The sequence below is a fragment of the Gymnodraco acuticeps genome, unplaced genomic scaffold, assembly GCF_902827175.1.
Source record: "Gymnodraco acuticeps unplaced genomic scaffold, fGymAcu1.1, whole genome shotgun sequence".
NCBI classification, from domain to species: Eukaryota; Metazoa; Chordata; class Actinopteri; order Perciformes; family Bathydraconidae; genus Gymnodraco; species Gymnodraco acuticeps.
In genome coordinates, this window is record NW_022990501.1 from 2,907,269 (window position 1) to 2,932,846 (window position 25,578).

General features: G+C 39.3%; 1 protein-coding gene across 3 annotated transcripts in view; it reads right to left on the bottom strand.

The window, feature by feature from the left end:
• Positions 1-25,578, bottom strand: part of LOC117552984 (seizure protein 6 homolog) — a 118,826-nt gene that overhangs the window by 16,996 nt on the left and 76,252 nt on the right. For all 3 annotated transcript variants that reach the window (XM_034226721.1, XM_034226723.1, XM_034226720.1), the window contains exons 4-9: positions 19,146-19,338; positions 9,782-9,967; positions 8,376-8,544; positions 7,710-7,876; positions 7,288-7,482; positions 5,640-5,778 (exon numbers count right to left, since the gene is read on the bottom strand). In XM_034226721.1, coding sequence (XP_034082612.1) covers positions 5,640-5,778; positions 7,288-7,482; positions 7,710-7,876; positions 8,376-8,544; positions 9,782-9,967; positions 19,146-19,338 — 1,049 coding nt within the window. The remainder of the gene's footprint in view (positions 1-5,639; positions 5,779-7,287; positions 7,483-7,709; positions 7,877-8,375; positions 8,545-9,781; positions 9,968-19,145; positions 19,339-25,578) is intronic.

A 25,578-nucleotide genomic window follows, 5' to 3' on the forward strand; every position in this document is an offset into this window, starting at 1 on the left:
TCAAAAACTAATGGAACAAGCAACATGTTTTGAGTACTTGAAAACAAACCTAAATGCCTGTTTCTTTTGTCCTCTCAGTTAATGTATTGCTTGGTAATGAACACACAAAGAAACCAAAATACTTTCTTTTGAAATCAAATGTTACTCTCTATACCTGTATTCTTTGTGATACTACCCTCTGATTTTTCTGTTTTGTGTGTCGGTTCTAAAAACACATGGACATGTATTTTTGGCCTAATGAGTAACCTGTCTAAGAACTCTTTGTCTATGTTCATGTTGATTGTAGTGTGAGCGCACTGATCGCAAGCACCTGTCTGACTGGGTTTCTTATGTTTCCCTTCATTTTGTGCTGAATCACTGACAGGCGATAAAGGGCCTCCAGATTGAGGCTCCTTTCTTTTCTGGCAGATGGACTTTTAGAACCCATGAGACTAACCCAGAGAACATTGGAACTAACACAGTAGGAGCCTTTGACAGGGCCATTTGTTGTGGGATTGAAACAGTTTTATGTCAATGGAAGGAAACAAAAGACCTGAGTCTGTTTACCTCTCCTCAATCTCTTATTCACAACCTCCCCCACAATATTTCAACATTACTGCTGAGTAAAAACAAGCATGCAAGTAAAATGCATCCACTTTATCTTTAATCACCCAGACTGGGAACAAATCCTACCTTTTAACGTTTACTGTCGAAACCAACCAACAATGTATATGATTTGACAAACAACATGTAAATTCATGACCCACTAGATGAGGCTAAATATTTAAGACAAAAACATAACCAGACTGGCTGATCCACTGCCTGCCTGTTCAATGTGCTGGTACTGAAACAAAAATCAAAGCCAAAACTGAATTCCAGCTCCTGACAGACACATAGGAGATGCCAGCTAAATGAATGGCAGTGAAATGAGGTGCTGAGTGACAATACTCCCACTGGTTAGTTGGACGGCTATGGGCACAATTTACACCTCCAGGTTCTCCCAACAATCACCAAGTGTGTTATACATGACAGGTATAACATGCCAGTTTCCATTTCCAAATGGCCATGAAAACACTTTATGCTTATATGCAAAAATGGTCATAATAAAGCATGGGTAGTCCAGAAAGGAAGGCCACATTGTTTGCATTTTTAATTCTTATCATATTTTACACCTTAATTGTATTCAAGCTTTATCCTCGACCATCTGCTCATTTAAACAAGGCTTTTATCTATGTATTTTCTCTTATCTCCTCTAAAAGGCATCCCTGCATTTAGACTACCCTAGAAGTCAGGCAGTCTTAAACTGTTGTATTAACTGAACTATCTTCATTTAACTTCCCTTGTTGCTACATACCGTACATGTTCTCCAGAAACTTTTCAAGTGGATCTTCACTCCTCACGTAATTTATTCTATTTTGATTCACATTGGTGTATCTTATCAATGACACAATCTGTATTTTTTTACTTGTTGGACTACTCTGGTGTGGTCATGAGAGCTCAATAGCATTTATACTTAACAACAACCATTCACGAAAACACAAAGTGTTTTAGCATTTCGAAGCAAAGTACATTTTACAATAACTTCAAGAACTGATGACATTCTTTGAAGGGGTTAAAGTTCTCGGAGGAAAACACAGAGAACACCCAAAGTGGATGATACTGTTGAAGCGAACTGTCAATCAAAAGGTAGTCACGTCTTAAAGCATTCTCTGCCTGATCTTCAATTGTATTCTAATAGAACCATATTCATCAAAATGAACTTAGGTAATACATCAAGTGAGAAGTAGGGGTGGTTTTCTTATAGACTTTTATACAATTGGACTTATTTTTCCCTGTGTTGGATTTGAGAGAGAATGCAGGTTTACCACACATCTGCATTTGATTCACGTTTCAAACCCAGAGGTGGCCGTTTGGAAAAAATGTACTATAATGCAGTTCATTCCTATCTGACATCAACAACAAGAACTTTGATCTGATGTTGGACAAGATACGAGGCCAACTCAGCAGCCATTTCTAAAGACACCTGATAATAGTCAGCGGTATTGGCATATCACTTGCACACTTCACAATCTGTGACCTTCCCTCCTGTCTGGGTTCCTAAGCCTCCCCAATTGCTCTGACTTATCGACAGTGCTGCAGTCAACCTTGGTTTTAAATGTTCCCACTGACCCAATCCATCCGCTCCACTGACTGCTTGAAGTGCACTTGAAATGGTGACAACACAAAAGAATGCCAAAGTGCTTTCAGTCCAGACTGAGACAGCACTCTGAAACCCAAATGTCATCCCACCTGGCTTCCCTCCTCCAGACAGGAAAGCAGTCACTTCCTGTCCTCTGTTGCGAGCTGATAATCTACCAAATACATATTTTCACCCCTTTCTGTATGTGTTCCTTAGTTTATTTTCCATTTTGCAGTAGCATTAATGTTTATCACTCTGCTGTCAAGGTAATACAAAGTTTGACCACTTTAATACATTTGTATGATTTATTGGTTTGTTCTTGAAGATAAATAAATGGAAGTGTAGCTGTGGTGACAGTCACTCTTCTTGTAAAGGTTACAAATAAAAGCATTAACCCATCAGGCACTTTAAATCAGTATTGGCTATTGGCACAACCTTAACCCTAACCCTCAACTTTGTTATACCCCCCGCTGAATTAATTTGAGTCTTGTTTACTGAGCCCTTGAACTACTTGAAACTAAAGTGATGACAACATGGTGTGAGAGAGTATGACTTGCTTTTAACATGGTCAATGCAGCTGGAAAGGATTCATTGGGTCCATTTCAAAACAATTTCAAGGCAATACTTTAGAGTTGTCCTATACTATTAAATGTCTCCTTCATCGACGTGAAGTTCCAAGGGTTTTGAAAGAGGACTTTTAAAGAATTCCCGAAAAGCTCCTCTGCATACCAATGGCACCGTCTCGATTCTGCAGATGAGGGGATGACAGCTGTTTTTTTTACAAGCCTCTAGGCGTTTTGTCACCTTCACTGACCTGTCAAGTCAAGTCTGAAGAACCCGACAAATATCTAGTAACTCTAACAGAAAGGAAATTGCTTTTAATGTCACACTTTCGAAAGACAACTTTCTAAATCCATTCATATGGATTTGACATTTAATTTGTTCTGCTCTGTAAAAAAAAAAGGTTCTTTCTTAAAATGAAAAAGACCATTTATTTCCAAGGCACCTTATCCAGCACTAGTAGGGATTGCAATGGGGTGCAACGCTTAGAGTCTCAACAAGAGGGCACCATAAACCCAGTATGTCCAAATTAAAACGTCTCATGCTCAGTAAACTGACAACAACATTACCACGGTAAAACAGACTTTTCCCCACTGTGCTGAAATATGTTACACATTTCTAGATACAATACTCTGAATGCTAGAAATCCACATGTGAATGGTTAACCTTGTTGTATTCCACAGGTGGGGGATATCAGCTGTAACCTCTCGTCTCCCGCTCCGTGCTAATTAGCACAGAGCCAGCCCTCCTGTTTGGCCTAAATTAATTAATCAGTTCTCATTATGCACAGTGCTCCACTGTAATTGCCAGCACAAGCACAGTGATGAATGATAATACAGAAAACATTCTCATTAATGTGTAAAAGTGTGTGCCCACCCTTATAATGAGACAGCTCTCATCCACAAGAGCCTTTTGTCACATGTGTGCACACAAACACACAAACTATGTGTTGAACTAGCCTTTATGAATGCAGTTCTCAAGATGAGCAGACCAGACATGAGGGTAATGGGAGGGTCTGCGGGGACCACGCAAGCTGTGTGTTTCTACTGCCACGAAGGCCATGCATGACCAACCTTGAGATAAACCAGAGCCGGCCACCGCGTCATTAATTTGCAGCCAGCGGCCTCATGCGGCCTCATGCGGCTCAGGATTAAAACAAATATTAGGCTAGTGCAATTTAAAAAGAGATCCCTGAGTGAAAATCAGTTTACCTCAAATCAAACTTGTTTACTTCTGTATGAGGGGGGAACAAAATCCTTTTGACTTTCAACCAATTTTAATCATTGAGTCTTAATCTCAGAGTAAAGAACAGGGAGGCAAGCAGGGTCACACACAAACCCCTGTGTGGTATTTTGTTATTGTGTATTATTGTCATCCTTGGTATCCTCCTCACTTCCACCAAACATTCTTTGGAGTGTATTGAGGGTTTTTTACAAGACTTAATTTAGCCATATCTAGACAAATCTAAAGTATGCAATATAATGTTCTGTGCCTTATATATGTTGTCCAAATTCAAGTATTTGAATTTGTTTTATTAAGGAAAATGCTACCACGCATATACAGGAGTTATTTCCCGCTGATACTGGTCATGCACAATAATTGTTGTGAACTGTTTGCACTTTACTCTGATCTCTGTCGGATTGTGTGTTCACCACCAGAACAGGAATTATTCTCGTTTTCTTGTTTTTAAGTATGGTTTGTACAATACCACAACAAGCTGATACAGTACTTTGCCCTTATCAACTTGTGACCCCAGCACAAATTAGAATGTCCATCTGGTCCAATTATTAAAAATAATGATTAGCATAATTTGCTACATGCTCATGATTCATTTGTATGTATTTATTCATGTTTAAAAGAAAATAATTTTGGCTCCTGTCAACAAATAGATCTTAATTTTGTGTTCACTTAATTGGGAAACTTATATTAACGGTTTTCTTTTCCTGAAGAGAAACTAGGAAATTCTAAAAAATAAAAATAATATATATTGGGTTTTCTATTTCTACATGCTCTACCACTGTGGATTAAAATCGATATGCTCAGCATCGAAACCTGATGGCATGACTAAACCTTTCAAATCATAATGAAAGAATACATAAATAGAGGAATTAAGAAATTGTACACATAACCATTGTGTGCTTGCATTGATGACCACCATGACCTCTGAGATTTATCAGTGACTCTATTTTTCTCTGAACTCAGGCAGTATTATTTCCCGCTGGTTTAATTTGAACCTCTCTGCTCTTGTGTGCAAGTGCTTCAGGCATAAACACGAATCACTTAAACTGTGCTATACGGTAGGCATGCTGGAGTAAATATTGTGGAGAATCGCAAACGGATGAATCCACATAAGATAATATGCACAAATAGTTTTGCTTTTAAAGAGACATTTATAATATAATGTGTTTACTTAAGAGCAATTACTCGGATGACAAAGTATATGAAGGGACATTTATGTCAAGTAAGAGTGATGGATGGAGGAGAAACAAGTTTTCCTGTGCCTATATTTTGACATCTGTGCGCATGCGTGTTGAATGTGTGTTGAATTGCAGTTGGGAGGGCTGTATAAGTGGCTCAGAGTAGTTCACTGCCAGAGCATATTTATTTCAAAGCCAACTCTGAGACACACACCAGGGAAGTGGGAGCAGGGAGGCTTACTAGCTAATCTGGTCAGAGAGCGGGCTGGAAGCTACACAGAATTCTTAATGTAGCGGAGGAAAAAAATGAAATCTAATTAGTGACTGCAGACACAGAAACACTTTCCCATTACGTGTTGTAATATGTGCCTCTGCGAGTGAAATAAAAGATGAGAAAAAAAGCAAGTTTGTGTCCAGAGTGTTTAACAACTCCAGGTCGATCCGGTGTCCTCTCTGAACTCCCTGTGTGATTTGTAGTCTTACACCTGCGTGCGGTTTCTTACACTTGGATGTCCAGCATGATCCTCTTGTCCTCTTCCACGTGGATGCCCCAGATGCAGTCCTGACCCTTGTCGTAGGCCTCGGGCCAATTAGGAGACAGCACCACGCCGGCAGAGTCCGTGATCTCCCCGCTGCACACAGCTGCAACACACAACCCCTCAGGTTCACACTGAGACACAACTGCTAAAGGATTTCATCACACAGAAACCTTTGATTAAAATGTAACATGATTTGGAAAGCAAAGTAAATTTCAAATTGTTAGGTTAGAAACTAGCACTTTCTATGAAGCCCATGCCCTAAATATACTTGTTAAGACATTAAAATGTGGTTATAGCACTGTATAACTGTCCAAAATAAACACATACAAATATAAAATGCTTTATGATGAGCAAACATCAAACATTTAAAAAAAAATTATAATGACGTATCATTTAAAAAATCCTAACACTTAATAATTGCTGGTCATTCAGAAAAACTGTTTAATCTCCGTGTAATATGAATTCATAATTGTTATACATTATAAACATTTCATTATGCATTCCATTTAAGACTAAGTGGTGTTGCTTTTAATTGAATACATTTCATGAGCTTGTGTTTTTTTTATTCACTTTCTTTAACAAACTGACCATTTCTAGTGACCTAATCACATTTTATTGCATTATTACAGTGAATATAATTCATTTTATGTTAAATATCTGTTTATAAGTGCTTAACTATAAATATACAGCTAAGTAGATTATAATGCACTCCAAGTATGTCTAAAATGTACTAGAGGCATGGCTAGAATATTGCAAGTTTAAAGTATGTTGAATGAATGTGACTTTAAAGAATGGAACCATGCTTTTCACGCTTAATAAAAGGCATCTGCAATTGAGGGTGCAGACTCCTTGACGTGAACCTTGTAAAACTGCATACTAGCAACAAAGTGCTTGATGACCATGACCCACAGGAGCAGACATTAAATGTACTCATATCTAGCTTTCCAGTGTTGCAGAAGGCAACAAAGGCCAAGAGTGAGAGGCGTGTGTGTGTGTGTGTGTTGTGTGTGTGTGTGTGTGTGTGTGTGTGTGTGTGTGTGTGTGTGTGTGTGTGTGTGTGTGTGTGTGTGTGTGTGTGTGTGTGTGTGTGTGTGTGTGTGTGTGTGTGTGTGTGTGTGTGTGTGTGTGTGTGTGTGTGTGTGTGTGTGTGTGTGTGTGTGTGTGTGTGTGTGTGTGTGTGTGTTACACACACACATACACACAGACAGACGGGAAAGTGCTCAGGGGTAGCTATTAAGTCTAGTGCGTACAGTATATGCAGTGTGGTATTTTTCATTCTAGGCCATCTATTGTATTCCTTTTTAATCTTAAGCACTTCTAGAGTCCGCCCTGGAAGCGCATATATCAAAGTTAATCATTGTAACCATTTTAAGGGGAAATGTATCATGGATCAGAGAAAAGCAGCTTATACAGATACAGTTAACTTCCAGTGGTCTTTAATATTTCAAGAAAAAGTATTCCCTAGCTGCTGCATTGATCAAGCAGACAATGAAAGCTGGGGGTCTACAGGTCAGTCATATCTGCCTCTGAATTCCGCTCCAGTCGAAGCACATTTTTGAAAATATTTCTTTTATCGCACAATTACTCAAGCAGATGAAATCGGGTGACCCACCTCGACATGCCGGCTCCGTCTCATTCCACTGTGGGTTTTGTGCGTCCACACACTCGATCACTACCGAGCCTTGCTCCAGCGTGTAGCCGGGGTCGCACGAGAACTCCACCACTGTACCCAGACCGTAGGCGGAGTCGCTGCCGCTGAAGTTCCCGTACTTCACAAAGGGCTCATAGCACATACCTTTGGCAAAAGCTGTCGACAAAAAAATCAAATACCTGGCATCAAACATAACAAACAAGATTTTGATTTGTCAGGATTTGTTATATATTTCATTACTTTGTGGATTTTAATCGAATGTACATGCTTTGTACAGTATCACTGCTTTTGTGGAAAAAAACTGGGAAAATCAATGAAGATATACAAAAACAAAACATAAACAAAGAATGGGTTACTATTTGCAAACAGCATGATCAACCTGCCTTCATATCTGACGGCTGCTCCAGTGGAGGTCAATGTCCCGTCTGTGGTGAACTCTATAAACAGGTAACGTCCGGTACTGAGCACACCCTCATTGGGCAAATACTCAACCTTGTAGGAGTCGTACACTGGGGGGGAGTCTATGTTGTTGCCATTCTTAATCAGCAGCCTGAGAAACACACACACAGAGAAGGAAAACAGTTTAAAATGGATTTAACTGAGCCTTGAAAGGTAAGAGAATCACAAAAAAAGAGAAGTTACAAGCTCTCCGAGAGCTGCTCACTCTTCCAGTTGTGGCTGTAATAACTTTGTGATAACTTTCTCCCCCGCTCGGTAATGAAGTGAATGGCCATGTGTGACGATAGCCATGTGGATCAGTAGTTACTGGAGACAAATGTAATGCGATTGCTGTTTCCTTCCCCTCACCACCCCTGTGCAGTCCCTTCAATGCATCCGCTTGATAGAACACTGTTAAAGGATTATAATGATAGAAAGCCCTTTCAAATTCATCTGTTGTTCCCTAAAGATTTTGATTATTTATAGCCATTGGTCTAACCGCAGCCATACAGAAATTGAGTTTAAAGCTCAGTGCCATCTACAAGCTGAGGACATAAACATTCAAACTGTACACACTGATTGATTTATTTTATTCAATGTGTGTACACTACCTGTCATCATCCTCTGCCAGAGCCACCTTCTCAAAGTGGATGTGGAGCCGCTGGCCTTCAGGGGCCTCAAGGACCCAGTGGCACGTCAGGTTGTTGCTGTAGTTGCCAGGGAAACCGGGAGAGACGATACGACCATAGGTGGCGTTTTTGATCATCCCCCCACAGGATGCTGTATGAGAAGAAAGAGGGAGAAGACAAAGAGTTGGAGGGACAAGATGAGAAAAGTATTGACACCATCGATGGCGGGGGAGGGGGGTTTGGAGAAAAGTACTAGTCTGAGCTTTGATTGCATCAAAATCCAGCGGACTGTGGCTGGACTGCACTAGGCGGCTCACCTGGGTCTCAGAGTGTGTGCCTGTGTGTGATGTACTTGTAAAGAGAACAGCAGCAGAAACACTATCAGTCCGGAGCAGCTGAAGGCAGGCAGAAGGAGAAAGGCTGGAACTGGCAGATGAGTCTTTACCAGCAGGAGAAGGATAGTCATGCAGCCCAGTTCTAATTACAGCAGCCAGGTCCAATGGCCTTGTTTTGCATCCATTTCCAAAGACTAGCTCTGTGGGCTGCTAATCACATGCAAACACACTCATTTGCCCTCACAGTGTAACTAATCAACGCAGTAGGAGACAACCAAGTGAAAGGCTGCGTTAATCAAAATCACCTGGATTCTGGAGGAAAGCTTACAATAAAGCTCAAATGTTTAAGTTTGGTCATTTATTGTCAAGAAGTTTGGTGCTATCTTTGAAACCATAAGTTAATTATGCAAAACTCAATACACTACCCACACAACTTTAGCAGCAAAACATTATACATCTCTTGCAAAAGCAATGAAATATTACAAAATACTTCTTTTTATATGGGTGTTTGCCTCAACTCCCACATACCATTAACCATTCATTTAACCACACATACTGTAAGTGCACTAAAGCACTTGCTTTATTGTGTGCAGGGCATAACAATTTGAAATAGATTTCTTATACATGTAAAGCTGTGTGTTCTGAGTATAACTCACTCTCAATACAAATAAGGAGTGTTATTATTCCTCTCAAAATGTTCTTAATCTCCTAAAGTAAATGATCGTGCAATCTTTGTTGGCACAGCCATTAGAGCCTTCATCCACATCCCACAGGTAATGGTTTGGGTTTATGGAAATGCGAATGGAAAAATAGTGCAGCAATGTGGAGACCAATGCTTCTAGTTTTCCTAGAAGTGTGTCATTTCATTGCAAACTGAGTGCAAAGCAAAAATGCATTCATTCAATTTGGCAGGTGTAAATGGTTTCTCGGATAGTGCTCAAAGAATCTCTGAGCAGTCAGCGTTCAGAAAAAAAGGACCAACAGTTCTAGAAATGTAGCTCTGTATATGTATACCACCGTGTCCCAAATGTGTGTCTAACCAGTTTGTCTTACCCACACATCGGGGCTCCTTTCCACTCCAGTAAGGCGTGGTTGCATTGCGGCAGGTGAGCATTTTGGGGCCTTGCAGCTTGTAGCCGGTGAAGCAGCTGAAGAAGGCTTCTCCTCCAGCGTGGAGGTGCGTCACAGAAACTTCTCCTCCGGCAGGCTCTTTGGGGAACGCACAGCTCAGCACAAAGGCTGCAGAAAAAAGAGTCAGAAAAGTAGAGAAGAAGAGAAAAGGCAAATAATAATTAATAAAATACAATGAGAAAATGTTTTCCTGTGATATAGTTTGCATCTTGTGGCCCATAATGGACCTCTAAAACAAACCAATTACATTCTGATAAGCAATGTATACATGTCAATATTATGTATTTATTGTATGACAGTTTTCATACATTTTGGGCGTAACATGCTGCAGATTGGACAGCCCATATAATGTTGGACTAACACGTTATCGCTAAAATACAATTGAATTACATCAAACTTTGATTATTTTTGATTACTTTTAGCTCTGCCAGAAAACTGAACTTCATGTATGTTTTGATGATGAAACACACATCAAGAGTCCCACCTAACATTTATGAAAATATAACAAATATTTTGCCGGCATCTTGGAGCATGTGGGAGATTTTCAATAAAAATGATAAAACTAAGATTTGTAATATGTATATATGTTAAATGTTTTATTCTCAACAAAAGTCAAATTCTAGCCTAAACAAACAGCCAACAATGTTAACAGACATAACCCCCTATCCTACATTGTGTTACCGCTGCTGTTGTGCTGCATTGTTGTCCGTGTTGTCTCTTCACCCATACAGTACGCATTTAGATATATTTGTGGAAACAAAAATTGTTTTACCATTCCTATATGCCTGACCATCACACACACCCCTATACACACACACACACACACTTAGGTTTATAACCATCCTTCAAATGTGTTTATTATCACCCCCAGCTCCTAATTAATTGCAGTTTACATGTTCATGCAGTATGCCAATGTTCACAGACAACAATGCAGCACTACAGTAATCAACACCACCGTGCACAGCCACTGCAAACACTTTTGACAAATGGAAATGCTGCTGATCAGTGGAACATCATAGGCCTGTAATGTGATAGCTAGAACAAGAATTGCCTGTGTTGTGGTTGTCAAAGAGTTGTGAATCCAGCAGGGTAAGATCAATGTTCCTGGACTTGTTTTGCATTGTGATCCTGTCCTGGTTTTTTAAATAAATGGTGTAGGATGAGATGGAGTTCACTTGGATAATGGAGTAAGCTAACCAAGTCTGTAATGGAAGCTATTAAACAGCCTTCTCGTCCTGTCTTAACAGCCACACTGTTCTACCTCATTAGTATAGGCACTTTAATGACCAGACTAAAACTTTTAAACTCACGGAAACTGTGTGAACAACAAAAAAAGCACCATAATTGGACCCACTAAAGCCTGTGTTACATCAGTGTTTTTGAACCCTGGGAAAATTGCAAAAAGCTTTTAAAAGCTGCAACGTTAGTCTAACTTTTTCCATGTTCCAACTGAACATAGTGTATGCAAGCCATCTTTAGAGTATAGGGAGGGAAAAAAACACTAATAGGGCAAGCTGAAAAACCAGTATGCTCTAATATTGTACTTATAATCTTAAAAGCCTTTATGATGATAATTGAGAATGGGCTATGTCAGGGGTGTCAAACTCAAGGCCCGGGGGCCAAATATATATATATATATATATATATATATATATATATATATATATATATATATATATGTAATATAATACATATATATATTCAATATTTATATATGTATTTTTATATAGTCTTAAAGTAACAACCGGCCCTTTGAGTGCAACCATAGTGCTGATGTGGCCCGTGTTGAAATTGAGTTTGACACCCCTGGGCTATGTAGTGTAAATACATTAATCTACCTATGCTATAATGATTAAGGTTATACGTTGTGAAGATGTGGACTACTGGAAATTAAAATAATCCCTATTAGGTTTTATGAGGTTTACCCTTTCCTGTGGTGTGTTTTATACGTTTTTGTGCATGTAAATAGTCTACAAAGGCGAAAATCCCAAAGTTCCCTTCAGAGGAATTTTCTCTCCAACACTATATATTACTGCAAAATGCGCCTTTATTAGCATGAACGAAAGTCCTACAATTGCAACATCAGTATCCAAATTGTAAGCTGGTAACCCTAACCCTAACCCTTGTAAGCTGGTTTATCACTGGGTATTTGCTATGGTGCATAACACGAAACATAGCAAAAGAAAAGATTCAAATTAAATAATGCATCTAAATATTAAATGATAGAAAAGAAAGTGCAATTAAATTATTCCATAGTGCTGTGCATGTGAGAAGAATATCAACAACTAGACATTGACATAATCCATGTCAGTGGTGATCCATGGCCAATGAGGATGAAAAAAACATATTTACTAAGGATTTCAAAAGTCACATCAAACATGATTTTTGGCTTGGTGGTTTAGAACATGGTTGACCAAATCTGAATTACCATGATAAAGTAAGCACCAACTGTTCAACCATTTTGATGGAGCTTCCATGTTAAAACAGCTAAGCATCAAACAATTAGGGCTTGATCAGCAGCCACATGAAAAAAGATAAATCTGACAACGTGAATACTTTAATATATTTGGTTCCTGAGGTCTTTACATGCGCTGATGCAGAGCTATTGGAGGTTAAACGGCACCAAAAAAAGATGAAACACTTTGCAGCAGTTTGTATTTGGAGTACTTTAATTCCTTCTGGTCATTTAAAGATGAAAAACAACCCTTTAGTGATGTTTCTAGCCTTACCTTGAAGCTAAATTGGATACTTATAATGTTATTTTATCCATCTTTGAACTTGACCTAAAGGGAAAAAAGCCCTAAACACATAATGGGCATAAAAGCTTGTAACGCAGCCCCTCCTCTAGTATTTTTCACACTCACTTTTTTTTTTTTCTCTTACAAAAGTCACTGGGTTCCACCATAATAAAAGAGGTCTTTCTTTTTGCACTAAATCAGTGAGCCACAGGGACGAGGTGCGCTGCCCCCGGGTCATCCATTCACTTCACAGTTTATCACTAGCTCCAATGAACCTAGTTATTGCCATTATCATAGCAGCATTTACATCCCTATTGAGCATGCAGCGGGAGAGCCAGAGGCAACAATTGTAGAGCCAATTCCTGAAGTATTAAATGACGTGCGGTCCCGTTCCCGTAGATGTGGTGCTGGGCCATAAAGTCTGATTGTTTTGCCATTACGAATAATAGATTCACGGTGCAGACAGCCATGAAGATTAGCTGGTACTGTGGGGCCACAGGAAACACATGGGTCTTTGGTTATTGTTTCCTTTTAGAGGAGAGGATAAAGTCATATTGGAAATATGCAGGTAAACCTTCCGTTTTATAGCGTGACTGGTATGGACCAGTCACAGACATCATTCTCGAGATGAAGAAAGGTATTATGGTTCAAAATAAGGAGACAATGGTGACATTAAAGTCTGACACCATCTCACTGTCTCACAATCATCCTTTATAAGTTCTTTTAAAATAGGTATCCAAAGAAAGAAGAAGACAGGGGCAAAAATAGAAGCAAGCTTTTGGGATTTAAATGGCACGGTTTGAAGTGAGAATGGTTCAAATTAGGTTTTATGTGCGGCTTGTCATAATCAATACATATTCATCAGGCATCAGAACATTGGGTAAATGATTTTTTTTCACTCTATTTTTGTCATTTCTCGATGCTTGTTCAAAAAGTTCAAGTCCCCAGTGTGCTTTCTTTCTTTTTCTCTGTGCAACGGCAATGGAATTGTCCTGTTTTTTAATATACTGTAACACATTTCTGTTTATATTGCTTATATCTTGAATTCAAGTTGTTTTGTTGTTGTCACAAATATGGAGTTCTGAATGTGTATTTCGGATCCAATAATTATTTATTGTTTCTCAACTAAAATCATTTACATAGAAAGTAAACACTCGCACACTCCACACAATAATGAGCCTTATTCTGCTGTTTGCACAGTTTTCATTTGCCAAATTGAGAACGCTGCTGCTCTACCAATAATGGACAACCATTGTCGACTAGGGCACAATAGATGAGGTGGAGAAGGCAGTTAAACTAAGTAATCCACCGCGTTTGGACAAACAAATAAAATGCAAGTCAATTTAGGGCTAATAGACTGCTGCACTGTTGTATTCCAAGCCTGAATCCCTCCAGGTAAAGAGCTGGAATGAGATCAAACTTGGCAAGGCGAGGGCAGGAGATAATGAAATAGTGTGACAGAAAACAGAGCATGAATAATGAATGTAATGTCGATTTTTATTATATTTAATGCCAGTGTGTTTGGAGAATATTATCTGCCATGTTACAACAACAATTTGGGAGTAAAATGGGTTTTCCAAAAGGAGAGAAAATCCTGTGCTATTATGCAGTCATCTCCAGTCAGCTGTTTTGCTGGAGATGCAGTTATCAGGTGACTTGTTTTCACTGTATCCAAGCCCCATGTTCTGGCTGTGCACCAAAGCATTACCTTTAACAGAAAGATCAATAGTGTTGTCTCTGGGAAAGTGATTCAGTTGTAGAAAGCCATAGCATAGTGCTGCCATGATATGGCCTATTGACATTTATGTGGTTGGGTTGAAAACTTGATTTAAATGGTCATTTACTCAATAAAGGCTATTAAAGAGAAATAACTTTGGACCAGAGGCTGCATCTCATTATTGCTACTGAGAAGTTGTGGCAAATCGGTGGACCGCTGCCATTGGCCGAGCTCCACCGGCCAACCCAGCTTATTAGTTCCAGTCAATCAATAACTCCTGTAAAGCATCACAGCCATTGGCAATGCCATCGATATATGATGTACTTGACCAAATCCTGCAGTGACAATGATATGATGGCAATTCAATGACAAAGGAGTTGAATTCCATCATCATTTTAATTCCATTTCAAATGAAGGACCAATTGGGAGTATAATTTGCCTTGGGTTGTCCATATTTGCATGCAAGTACCGACAATGCTCATCAATAGAAATGAGTTATTTTTGTAATGAAATGACAGCATTTTTGTACTCCTCTGTGAAGAAAGTCTGAATATAGCTTTTATTGGTTTACCGATAATTAGTTTGATCATTTGGGTGCTGTTAGGGAATAATTCTCATAGACTCCTAGATATCTAACCTTTTTGCCCTTTGACGTGTATGACCAACCCTGACGTCTGTTATCTCCTTTAAGGAAATGGGCTGCTTCAGCCATAATGTTGTTGTTCCCATTCTATGACCGGGCAACTCTAGGTCACAGATGGTTTATTGTTGTGGGTACACTGGGACACTTCCTTCTCTGTGTTTGTGGACTCCAAGTTGTGAAATCTTCGAGGCCATAAGTGTCAGACGGAAGTGACTCAGTGTTCCCAACTGTTTAGGCTATCTTCTCAAAATATGTTGATTACTCTCTGTGAAACCAGTTAACAGATCTAGTAAGAGAGAGGCGCTCCAGAATTGATGTGGCAACTCTCCTGTGCAGTCAGAACCTGGCTGCTATGACTTGTGGTGTGAATCCTCCGGCCGATACTCGTAATAAACCATCAGTGTTTGACATCAAAGCTCCAACTCTCCTCTTGTCTCTCTGAGTCCTGACTCTCCATTGCTACAGAAGTTTCCCTTACAGGTGCCAATACTTTAAGATGAAGTAGTCTGTCAACATGCTTGCATCAATAATTGCAATGAATGATCCTTATAAAGAGGCATCATTTTAAAAAGTATATATATATTGCCTCAACCCATTGTTAATTGTGTCACAAAATAAAACGGTGTCATATATAGTGAAGAGTAAGCCAGGCCTGAATGCCATTAACAATTGTTGACAATAATAAATGATCAACCCAGTGTGAATAACATCACTGTTTATTTGTTTGTTCTCTGGGGAAATGAAATACAGATACAAAAGTAAATACATAGAAGCACTTGTCTGCATATTTACCCCCAACAAATACATGTGATACAATTATTCTCGTTGTGTGCTGATATATAATGAAAAGTTATTGCAAGTAATTGTCCAACTGATCTGAACAAAATAACAGTTGCAGAAACAGGTTATTCAATTATAAAATGTTACCTTTATATTTTAAGGTAATAATGCATCAAATCGCAAGCACGCACCAAGACAGGCCAAGAATCTTCACGTTTGTTTGATAGAAAAACATATGATTTAATACAGCAAATATTCCTGCATTTCTTTGTTTGATACTACACTTATTTTATATGGTTATGTTTTGCTCGCTAATATTATAAGGTTTGTAAGAGTTCATGTGTGTATTTTTTTACTTTTTGTGTCTTTTGGGTGTGTTTCTTATAAAAGCCATTACAAACACAACAGTCACAACATTACACTATATTTACATAACACAGTTTTTATGTGAAACATAATTTATGTTGCATGCATGGTTTGTTGTTAGATTCATGCACCGTTGGTTGTTTTCTTGTTCAAATGCTGTAGCTGCAGAAGATGTCTCTGTGGACATTGTTGTTGAATACAAAGAATGCTTCATGTAGATGAGAATCTGAAGAAAAGACAAGGTAATGAATAAGGATGTGGTATGCTTCCCTCCTTTCCAATAGTCCTACTTGGGACTCCATGCATATAAACAGTAAAACACCCCTATAATCATGTTCCGAGTGTTAGGCCCACTGCTGGTGTTATAGTGTGTAGAGGCATCCATCAATCTGCCATGGCAGGCCGAGCCAGCGCTGGAACAGATATTAATTACCCTGAGCTCAGATCCATCTCTGCACAGTTCTGTCCCCTTCTCCACGCTTGTCCAATCACATTTCTCACAGCCTATTATACAGACAAGGTGATACTCTGCTCACCAAGGGGAGAGGAGCACAAATTGAAATATCTTCTGCGTATCCAATATGTCTACTCTTCCAGAAAATCTGCTCATTGCATTTCTTCTCATTACTGTATCGAAATTGATATCAACTTTGAAGGCGATTGATTGGTGGAACATCACACATTTGCCTGCAGGCTGACAACACACGGTTATAGGTTCAGAATTATTCAAATGAAAAAGTGCTGAGGAATATACAGTAGACACAATTATTTAAAGGTTGTATGTTAAGTTAAAGTGAAATATGGTATTCTTTTTATAAAATAATTCATTTTGAAATTCATTAGAAGTATTGAAAAGTGCATGATAGGACTCCGGCAGCAAACTCCAGGTCGGAAAACGTAAACTCATTTCTCTTTAATATCCAGCAAGGGGCGACCAAAGGGAGTCTTGATGTATGTACATCTATGAAATAATGATCAGCATTACCTAATTAAACATGTTCCTATTGAGTTCATAGTCTCAATTGATAGTTTCAAGTCTTAATAGAGCAGGACTTTTATTCTGTAAATTATGGTCACATTTAAAGTAATTTACATGAAAAAATCAGTTATTGACAGGTCGCGACCATGGTGATGTCTGGTTTGGGAGATATTGCTGTTTTTGTCTTAGAACTCTACCTCATTCATAGTGTGTTTCTGGTTCATTGAAGATAATAATACCGTTTTAGTTGCCTTTAAATGTATTGTTTATAATTTAGCCTTTAATCACTAAGTCCCACAAATACAAAACATGTGGCTTCAAAAGCACATAATATATATTTCAATAGTTTAACAATAGACAAGCTTTAATTTAAGTGAATCAGATATGGTGAACTTGATGTGAATTATTTTGCGGCTCTGTTTGAATTCTGTGTTGTAATGTACTGACAGCTGATATTTCAGGAGCAAACATTTAGCATGTTAACCAATACTTTGGCTCTATTCATGATACATACCTGAATAAGTCTCAGCTCAGAAATTACTTTGTTTAATTTCAGGGTGTATATCATTACAGCTTGTATCATTATCTCAAGTGAGTGTGAACCTGCACACATGCATGCACAATATTCTAGTTGTGTGCCTTCTCTTGGTTTTGAGCTTATTCTAGATATGATGTTTGATTCGGACATATGGAACCACTCAATAATTCATATCCCTTAAGAAGTGTTGTGAGCAAATGCAACATCATGGGTCTCAAAATAAGTAGCAGCCAGCATTTTCAAAATGAAGGGCATCAGCACTCTGTATAGTGTCACAAAGTCTTCCTGGAGAGCCTTTTTGGCATTAGCTGCATACTACTATTAAAACATTATGTATTGTCTTGTGCTTTTGGGCAATTAAGTATAGTGATATTAACACCCATATGTTTATTTTGGATGCTTCCTTTCCACTTTCCAACATAATCGCCCAAAACAACCTTTTTGCTTGTTTTGCTACTCTTGACAATTCCAAAGAAAGGCACACGGTATTTTCATCAATAAACCTGGTAAACACTGGATGCAATTCTGCTGAGTATGTCAAGAGAAGGAGAAACGCATTAGAACTGACAGCGTAATATATTTCCTCCATTTGTAACCATGTGTCCCCATCTATGCACCACCCTGTATGATCAGCACTGACCTCTCACTGTCATCATTTCAGCCTGACCACACAGCAATATTCACACGTCCAACAGCGACAGGCTGATTTATCACACGTCAGCGGCACTGTTTTGATGGTCGCTTTCATTTTCGAGCTGATGAAAGTGCCACAGTAATGTGGTGGAATGAATGTTTTGTCCACCAGCATCCACCATGAACTCAAATCGATGGGGCATGTAATTGCTGGCCACTTTGTGTGATTGCTAAGATAAACAGACATTGTTGCGGACATGGGAGATCAGTGTCACACACGAAACAAAAGACAGAGGGGATGGACTTATGGGCCATAATATTCACCCACAACATACAGTAACCATATCTGCTGTTGATTCTGGCGCACAATATCATCAGCACTCACAAAACATTTGAATGTGTTGATATCAATGGTAAAGCTATCTTCTCTTCTGTCATAGAGTTCAGATTAAGTGGCAATCTCCTGGTCTGAAAAATGAAGCAACTCCAATGGTTGCAAATAGATCAATTATATAGAAGTATATGACAAAATAACCCTTACTTCTCAGTCGATTTATTGCCTTTGTTTATATTTTCCTATTAAGTGTATGGTCTCAATCGCTAGTTTCAAGTCTTTGTCCATACAGCATGATTAATGATGGTCCCATTAAGAGTACAATAGAGGATAAAGTAGGATATGCATTGTTGGTACTGTATGTGTTACTGGTATTTTTCAGTTTGGCCACATATTGCATCTATTTAAAAAGGACATCATTTCTGCAAACTGGGTTAAGCGCAGTTCAAGGCAATTGTTATCGGTCTAAAAGAATACAAGAAGAGCGTTTTTCTCCTACATCAAAATGAAAATGGGTTCAGCCAGAGAAAAAGCCTATCCAAGATGGTACTGACTCACCTTGGTAATGGAGCAGGAGTAACATGGAGTTGCGCTGTTTGTCACCACGAAATCTGATGGAGATTTGGTTGCTCCAGCTGCGGAGCACGAGGCCTCTCATCAACACCGACTCATTGGCAAGGATGAAGGGTTCCCGGCCACCCGTGTCCTCCACTATCACCTGCTCCCCCTCCAACACACTCACATTCAGCACCTGAAAAAAAAAAGAGACATTGGATTACATTCTTGTCTTTATCGCTGTACCTTTGTGTCACATATGCTATCATGCAAGAAAACAGTTCATGGCTGACTTATTGCAAAGGGGTCTTTGAAGAGTCACACTTTGCACAAAGGTAACAGGCTGTGCATTGTATTTCTAGCACTGTAAGAATGAGCACATTTATTTCCGTCCACTCTATGAAAAAAAACTAAAAGAACATTTCATACACTTTTAACTCCATCATTACACCCAAAAATCCCATTGCACACAAACATGGTGACTAACTGTTGACTTACGAGGTCTCAGTTTACACCAGATGGGATCTTAATTTAGCACCCCCGCTTGTTATCCCATTTAAAGCCAGGTTTAGTCTAATGATGATGTTGCTCTGAAAAATGGGTCACCTGCTGTGTTACTTTGCTCAGTTGTCTACCGAAGCAGTAGCACAGGGATCTGTTTGGTTTAGTCATTTCTTTGTTAACCTGCTCCGGGATTGTAGACACGTTCTTGAGTAATTGTAGAATCTGTCTGGGTCATTCTACTCATGATTGATTCATCCCCTTTCGGTGTTCGCCTTGTGCCTGTAAGCCACTCTGACAGCAGTGCTTTATGTCTTCAACAGGTTTGAACAGCATCTGCAGCTAAATCTGGTGAAGGAACCTCGGGAGGATTTGACGTTGTTAAACTGTCTGGATAATGGAGCACTGACATATTTTGGAACAGCATTTGATTCATTCCCCAACAGAACGATAAGAGGCATGTTAATCCAGCAGAAGGTCATGGTCATTATGCATGATAGATATAGAAAGAAACGTTCACCTTCACTTGAGTTGGCACAATAGTTTGTTCTGACTCGCTTCTTTCAAGGTGCATGATATGTATTACCTTGTGTTTGCATGGCACTCTTGAATAACAATATGGTTTAAAACATTTTTAGTTTGGAGTTAACCAAGGTTTTAATCTTTTTACTAAATTCAAATCATTTGGAATTCTTTAACATTTTATTCAGAATGATTGAAAGCCTGTTATTGTTGCACTAAAGTGTGCACAAACACTACCCGCCCGCCGCCCCCCTGAAACACACTTTGATAAAGACAAGCAGCGTCTCTGTTATGAAAGTAAAACAAATGCAGACCTTTTCTTAAACTTGCATTCTTTCTCATGACCAGCAGGAGGCGACTACACAGGTTGCAGGAACAAATCTGAATGTATAGAAGTCTATAAGATAATGATACTGCTTATGTAATGTATTACCTCAGTAAATATATTTTTAAATACAATATTGAGCTTAAACACTAGTTTAAAGTCCACTTCAATTGAGTATGATGATCATTTTGTAAACTATGGTGCCATTTGTAGTGAAAAATATCCTAAAGCAAGGAATGCTTAATTGAAATGGCTTCCTTGTGATTGACAGGTCAAATCCAAGATTGTATTCAGGTCTCGGTACTGTTGTTTTTTGTCTGAGAATATTAATCGTTTTAAATTGTGTTTTTAATTCATGAATGTTATTTTTTAACAGTTTTCAAGCCATGAGTTTAACTTTTTTGGGCAATTATCGTCTTGGTTTGAGGCTGTTGCAATCTTTGAATGTGTGCAACCAGAAATGACACGAGAGGCTGGAGCTAAGTACAATTGAATACTAAACAAGACATTTTTAGGAGTCAAAAATGTCTTGAAAAGCCAAAACCAAGATGATAATTGCCAAAAAAGTTAAACTCATGCTCAAAACTGTAGTCTTCAAATCAATGGGTGACATCACAATTACTACCTCCACCTCAGATAAACCGTTTATGGTTAAAGATGACTTAACCTCAAAACAAATGGCAATCAAATAACTTAATATTGAGATTGCCAAATAACTTAATATCAACAAATAGCTTAATGTTTTGGGCCTTTGCTACTAAAAAGAGAGGAGGCAACAGCTGCCCAATCTGATGATTTGGAGTGGAGCCAGCTCCTGTCTTGAATGACAAGTGCACCATCAAAGCCAAATCAACCACATCTCAAGCTCTCAGTGAAATACATAACGTGTTCTAAAAGCTAATGCTGTCACCGGTGGTGGGCTTAGGTCTTAGGTATGCCATGAGGCAGAAAAAGTGTTGCCGGCCCTCCATAGGCTGCTGTCCCTGAGGTAATATGTGTGCAGGAGTTTTAGTGCAACAGCCTGGAAAAGCTGAGACAGTGGGCAGGGTGCACGACGGCAGCAGGAAAAGGAATTTGGCCGGGTTGGCTGTCACTCAAAGTGAAAGGAGAGCTGGCAATGAGTGCAGAGGCTAATGGACACTGAGACTGAGCTTAGAGGTGACTTCATCCTGAATCATCTGTGAGCTCAGCCACTTTGATTGATTTGATTTTTATCACAAGCAGAATTGAACACAAGTCTAGGAGGTTTCAGCCAAAGTGAGAAAAAAAGACAAACACTACATAAAAATAGACAAATATTTGCTTGTGTGTTTCAAAATCACCTGTGCATGTTTGAAATGCAAACGCTGTGCATCTTAGCTTACATTGGTAATTTGTTGCAGTAACCTTTAACAACATAAAGGCATGCCACAGGATTTTAGAATCCCCCGTTTCTCTCTTTCTCAAGGGCATCGCCAATGACAAAGCCTTAGGCACAGATCTCTTTTTTTCCATTACTGCCTCTCTGTCTCTGAGTTGTTATGGAGGGCTTGGGTGTTTTGCAAATCAGGTTACTTCAGCTACTTGCGTATCTTATAACTTCATTTTGACCCCCACAGCACAGTACAGTAATTCTCCTTCAATTTAACATCCATTCTCATATATTCAAGTTATGACATGATAGCGTTGACAATGTGGAATTGCAATATTGCTAACAACAGAGGTAACTTGATAAAAAAAACAAATAGAGCCTATAATTTCCTTCATCTCTGAAATGTATTCTTAAATTATTATTCAAATATGTGTTTGCTTTGTCTCCACCATTGTGTAAAGCTGGTTGGAGATGAGAAATGGCTAGTTGATGAGAAACTCAAAAATGTATAATTCAAGCATATTTCCAAAAAGAAAAAAGAAGACTAGAAATCAAAATGACCTTCTTCCTTGAGCATTCGGTGGAACTGATGGAAAGTATATTTTTCTTGCTCAATCCACTCTCCCCTATACCCAATCCAAGTCAATCTTTTTGCCTGTTCTAATAATCAGATACTAGATATCTCAACATACATAACATGGAAGGAAAATAAATCTGATCTTGCCATTTCTACCAGCCATTGTATCCATTAATCTTTAGCTTTTTTCAACTCAACAAAATAATTGTTGTATCCTGTTTTTTACAATAACTGTCTCCAACAGATATAAACATACATACTGTATAGCCACGTATGCTCTCTGTTGTGCATTGAGTCAAAAATGCACAGCTGAATTATTAAATCACTTTGCTCCACATAAATGTTTCTGTTACTGTACATAACCTATTTATATGAATTCAAAAATATAATGTTATGTAAAATGTTCTCTTTGATGCTTTGGTCCTTTCTTTGTTCTTTTCCAGAACGTAGAGATTGTGACTAAGGAAACTCTCTAGAAAATAAAGTATATCATTCTTAATTTCAGTGAAAAAGTTCCTATATTTCATTTTAGACTTTGATTGTGATTTTCCTTCTTGCTAAATTAACCAAAAGTTATCAGTAAACATCACATAGGTGTGTATGGCATTGTGTTATTTCTAATGCATGGTACGCACTTTGATATTGCAACAACAGATATGATCATATCCAGTGAGGCTAGACAGGTAGTTGGTCTTTCACCTCTAGGTTTACATACACCAGGGCTGCTCATGAAGGACAGGTGAGCAGATGGTGGACAGTGAGCACTCGGAGTGATAGATAGTTTGTCCCCACAGGGCCCTATCATCTGTCATCCACCCTGGGACCGTCAGTGCAGCCAGCAACAGCTGTCCTGCCTCAATTATGAATCATTGGCCATGTCAGGAGAAATCACACTACCTTATCCTCACCAGTGCTGGAGCCAAATCCCCAGAGGGCCTCTTTCTTTCAGTCTCTCACACGCACGCACGCACGCACGCACGCACGCACGCACGCACGCACGCACGCACGCACGCACGCACGCACGCACGCACGCACGCACGCACGCACGCACGCACGCACGCACGCACGCACGCACGCACGCACGCACGCACGCACGCACGCACGCACGCACGCACGCACGCACGCACGCACGCACGCACGCACGCACACACACACACACACACACACACACACACACACACACACACACACACACACACACACACACACACACACACACACACACACACACACACACACACACACACACACACACACACACACACACACACACACACACACACACACAGAAACGTGTGCATGTTCCTCTGGACTGTAATGAGAGCAGGCTTAATGTAACTCCTAGCTGGAACCTCGCCTCAGCAGACATATTTGTGAGACCGGGGATTTGGCTGACCAAGCACACTTCTGCAGCAACCACAACATTATCAGAGGATGCCATCTAAACATTGTGCTGTTCCATTTCGGAAAATTGTGTTGAGAGATTAAGTATTTGTCGGGGTTTTCTTTTATCCAGGTTATTAAAATAAACTAAATAATACAATCATTAAATGTCTTTAAGTGCTCTTTCAAATACCAATCATCAACCTTTAAGCATACATTTTTCCATTCAATATAATATTTCATGAGCACCATCAAACTGAGAGGACTAAAGGGGGAGGGTCATCTCTCTCCTGTAGTCACTGTCGCTCCAATCAAAACCACTATAATGAACAAACCAAGCTGCAAGGCCAAGAATACACTGTATAAAGGTTTGAAAGGATATTAATATTTGCAGAAGTGAACCTTGATCTTGCTGTTTTTACCGGGCTTCCAGGGTGCTGCAGTGTATGAGAGTGAACAGTGAGCAGAGGGGAAGTGTCATCTTATCGCATCCAAACAGAAAGCAAGGCTAGCATGGCTTTCATCTGTTACTATTGAATCACAGACAATCCACATTACCAAGAGTAGAGGGAAAACTATAGTTTGACCATGTTTGGTCAATGTGTAAAATGTTGGCCGAATTGTAAAATGTATATCCGTGTGTTAAGTGCATTACTTTTGTAAAACTTACATCAGAACAGTGTATTGGACAAGTACATGTCTTTGATGTCAATTCCATTATATTAAATATACAAATGCAATTGTCTGAAGTGGTCTTCGTAATCTTTATTCCTGATGTGATGTAGTAGCAAATCATTTTATAATCTATGTTTGAATCAAATATTACAAGCCTGTTTTAATTTAAAGGGGCCATATTATACTTTTTCTTGTTTTCCCTTTCCTTTCCTCGGATTTTCCTAGGTTTTTGTGGTCCCCCCCCCCTGCCTGAAACGCCTCCATTGTAGTCCATTGTTTACTTCCGCTACATAGTGACATCACTATGACACTGTGCTTCTATTGGCCAATCAGAGCAGATCGGGGTCTCGTTTCCGACAGAGGGTGAAAAGAGCTGCTGCAACACAGGCAGTATATGAAAAAGAAAACACTTTTCGAACATTAAAGCATATAAGCATGTCACAGTAGAGACACATAATACAATTGTGAACATTTGCATAAGAGGGCCCCTTTATTAATTTCAACAATATGATCAAGCTCTAGATCAGGGGTAGGCAAGTAAGTTTGGCCGTGGGACAATTTTTTGCTGAGCCGCAAGATGGCGGGCCAGAACATAATCAAAGCCTAATTCAAGGAAATGATTTTGGTAAGAGGGCGCAGCGCCCCTGTTCTCCGGTTCAGAAAAAACTCTATTGCTGATGACCCTCCCCATCAACACTCTGATGCGCAGTCAGATCCGCTGATTGGTTCACTGATGATATAGGCGCCCAATCCAGAGCCTCTGGCTAGACCCGCCCAAAGGGAGGCTCGTCCTCTCTAGCCCCATTTCAGTCCCAAAGCCAGGGCTATTATCTGTATTTTAACAGACTTATCTTTTAAATTGAGGTGTATTTATTGTTCTCTTCAAAGTTTATTTTTCTCTGAAATTTTAGGGAGGATGGTCCTCCCTTTCCTCAATGGACGAGCCTCCACTGAGTAAAGTAGAGTTATTAACTAGGTAGCAGTGTTATTTAACATTTTATTCTGATAAGTATTGTCAAGTTCTCTGGGTTTTTGGCATTTATTTGAGTGTTTGCACATTTGAGAGGCTTGAGGGGCAACAGAGGACGCATGGACAACTGGA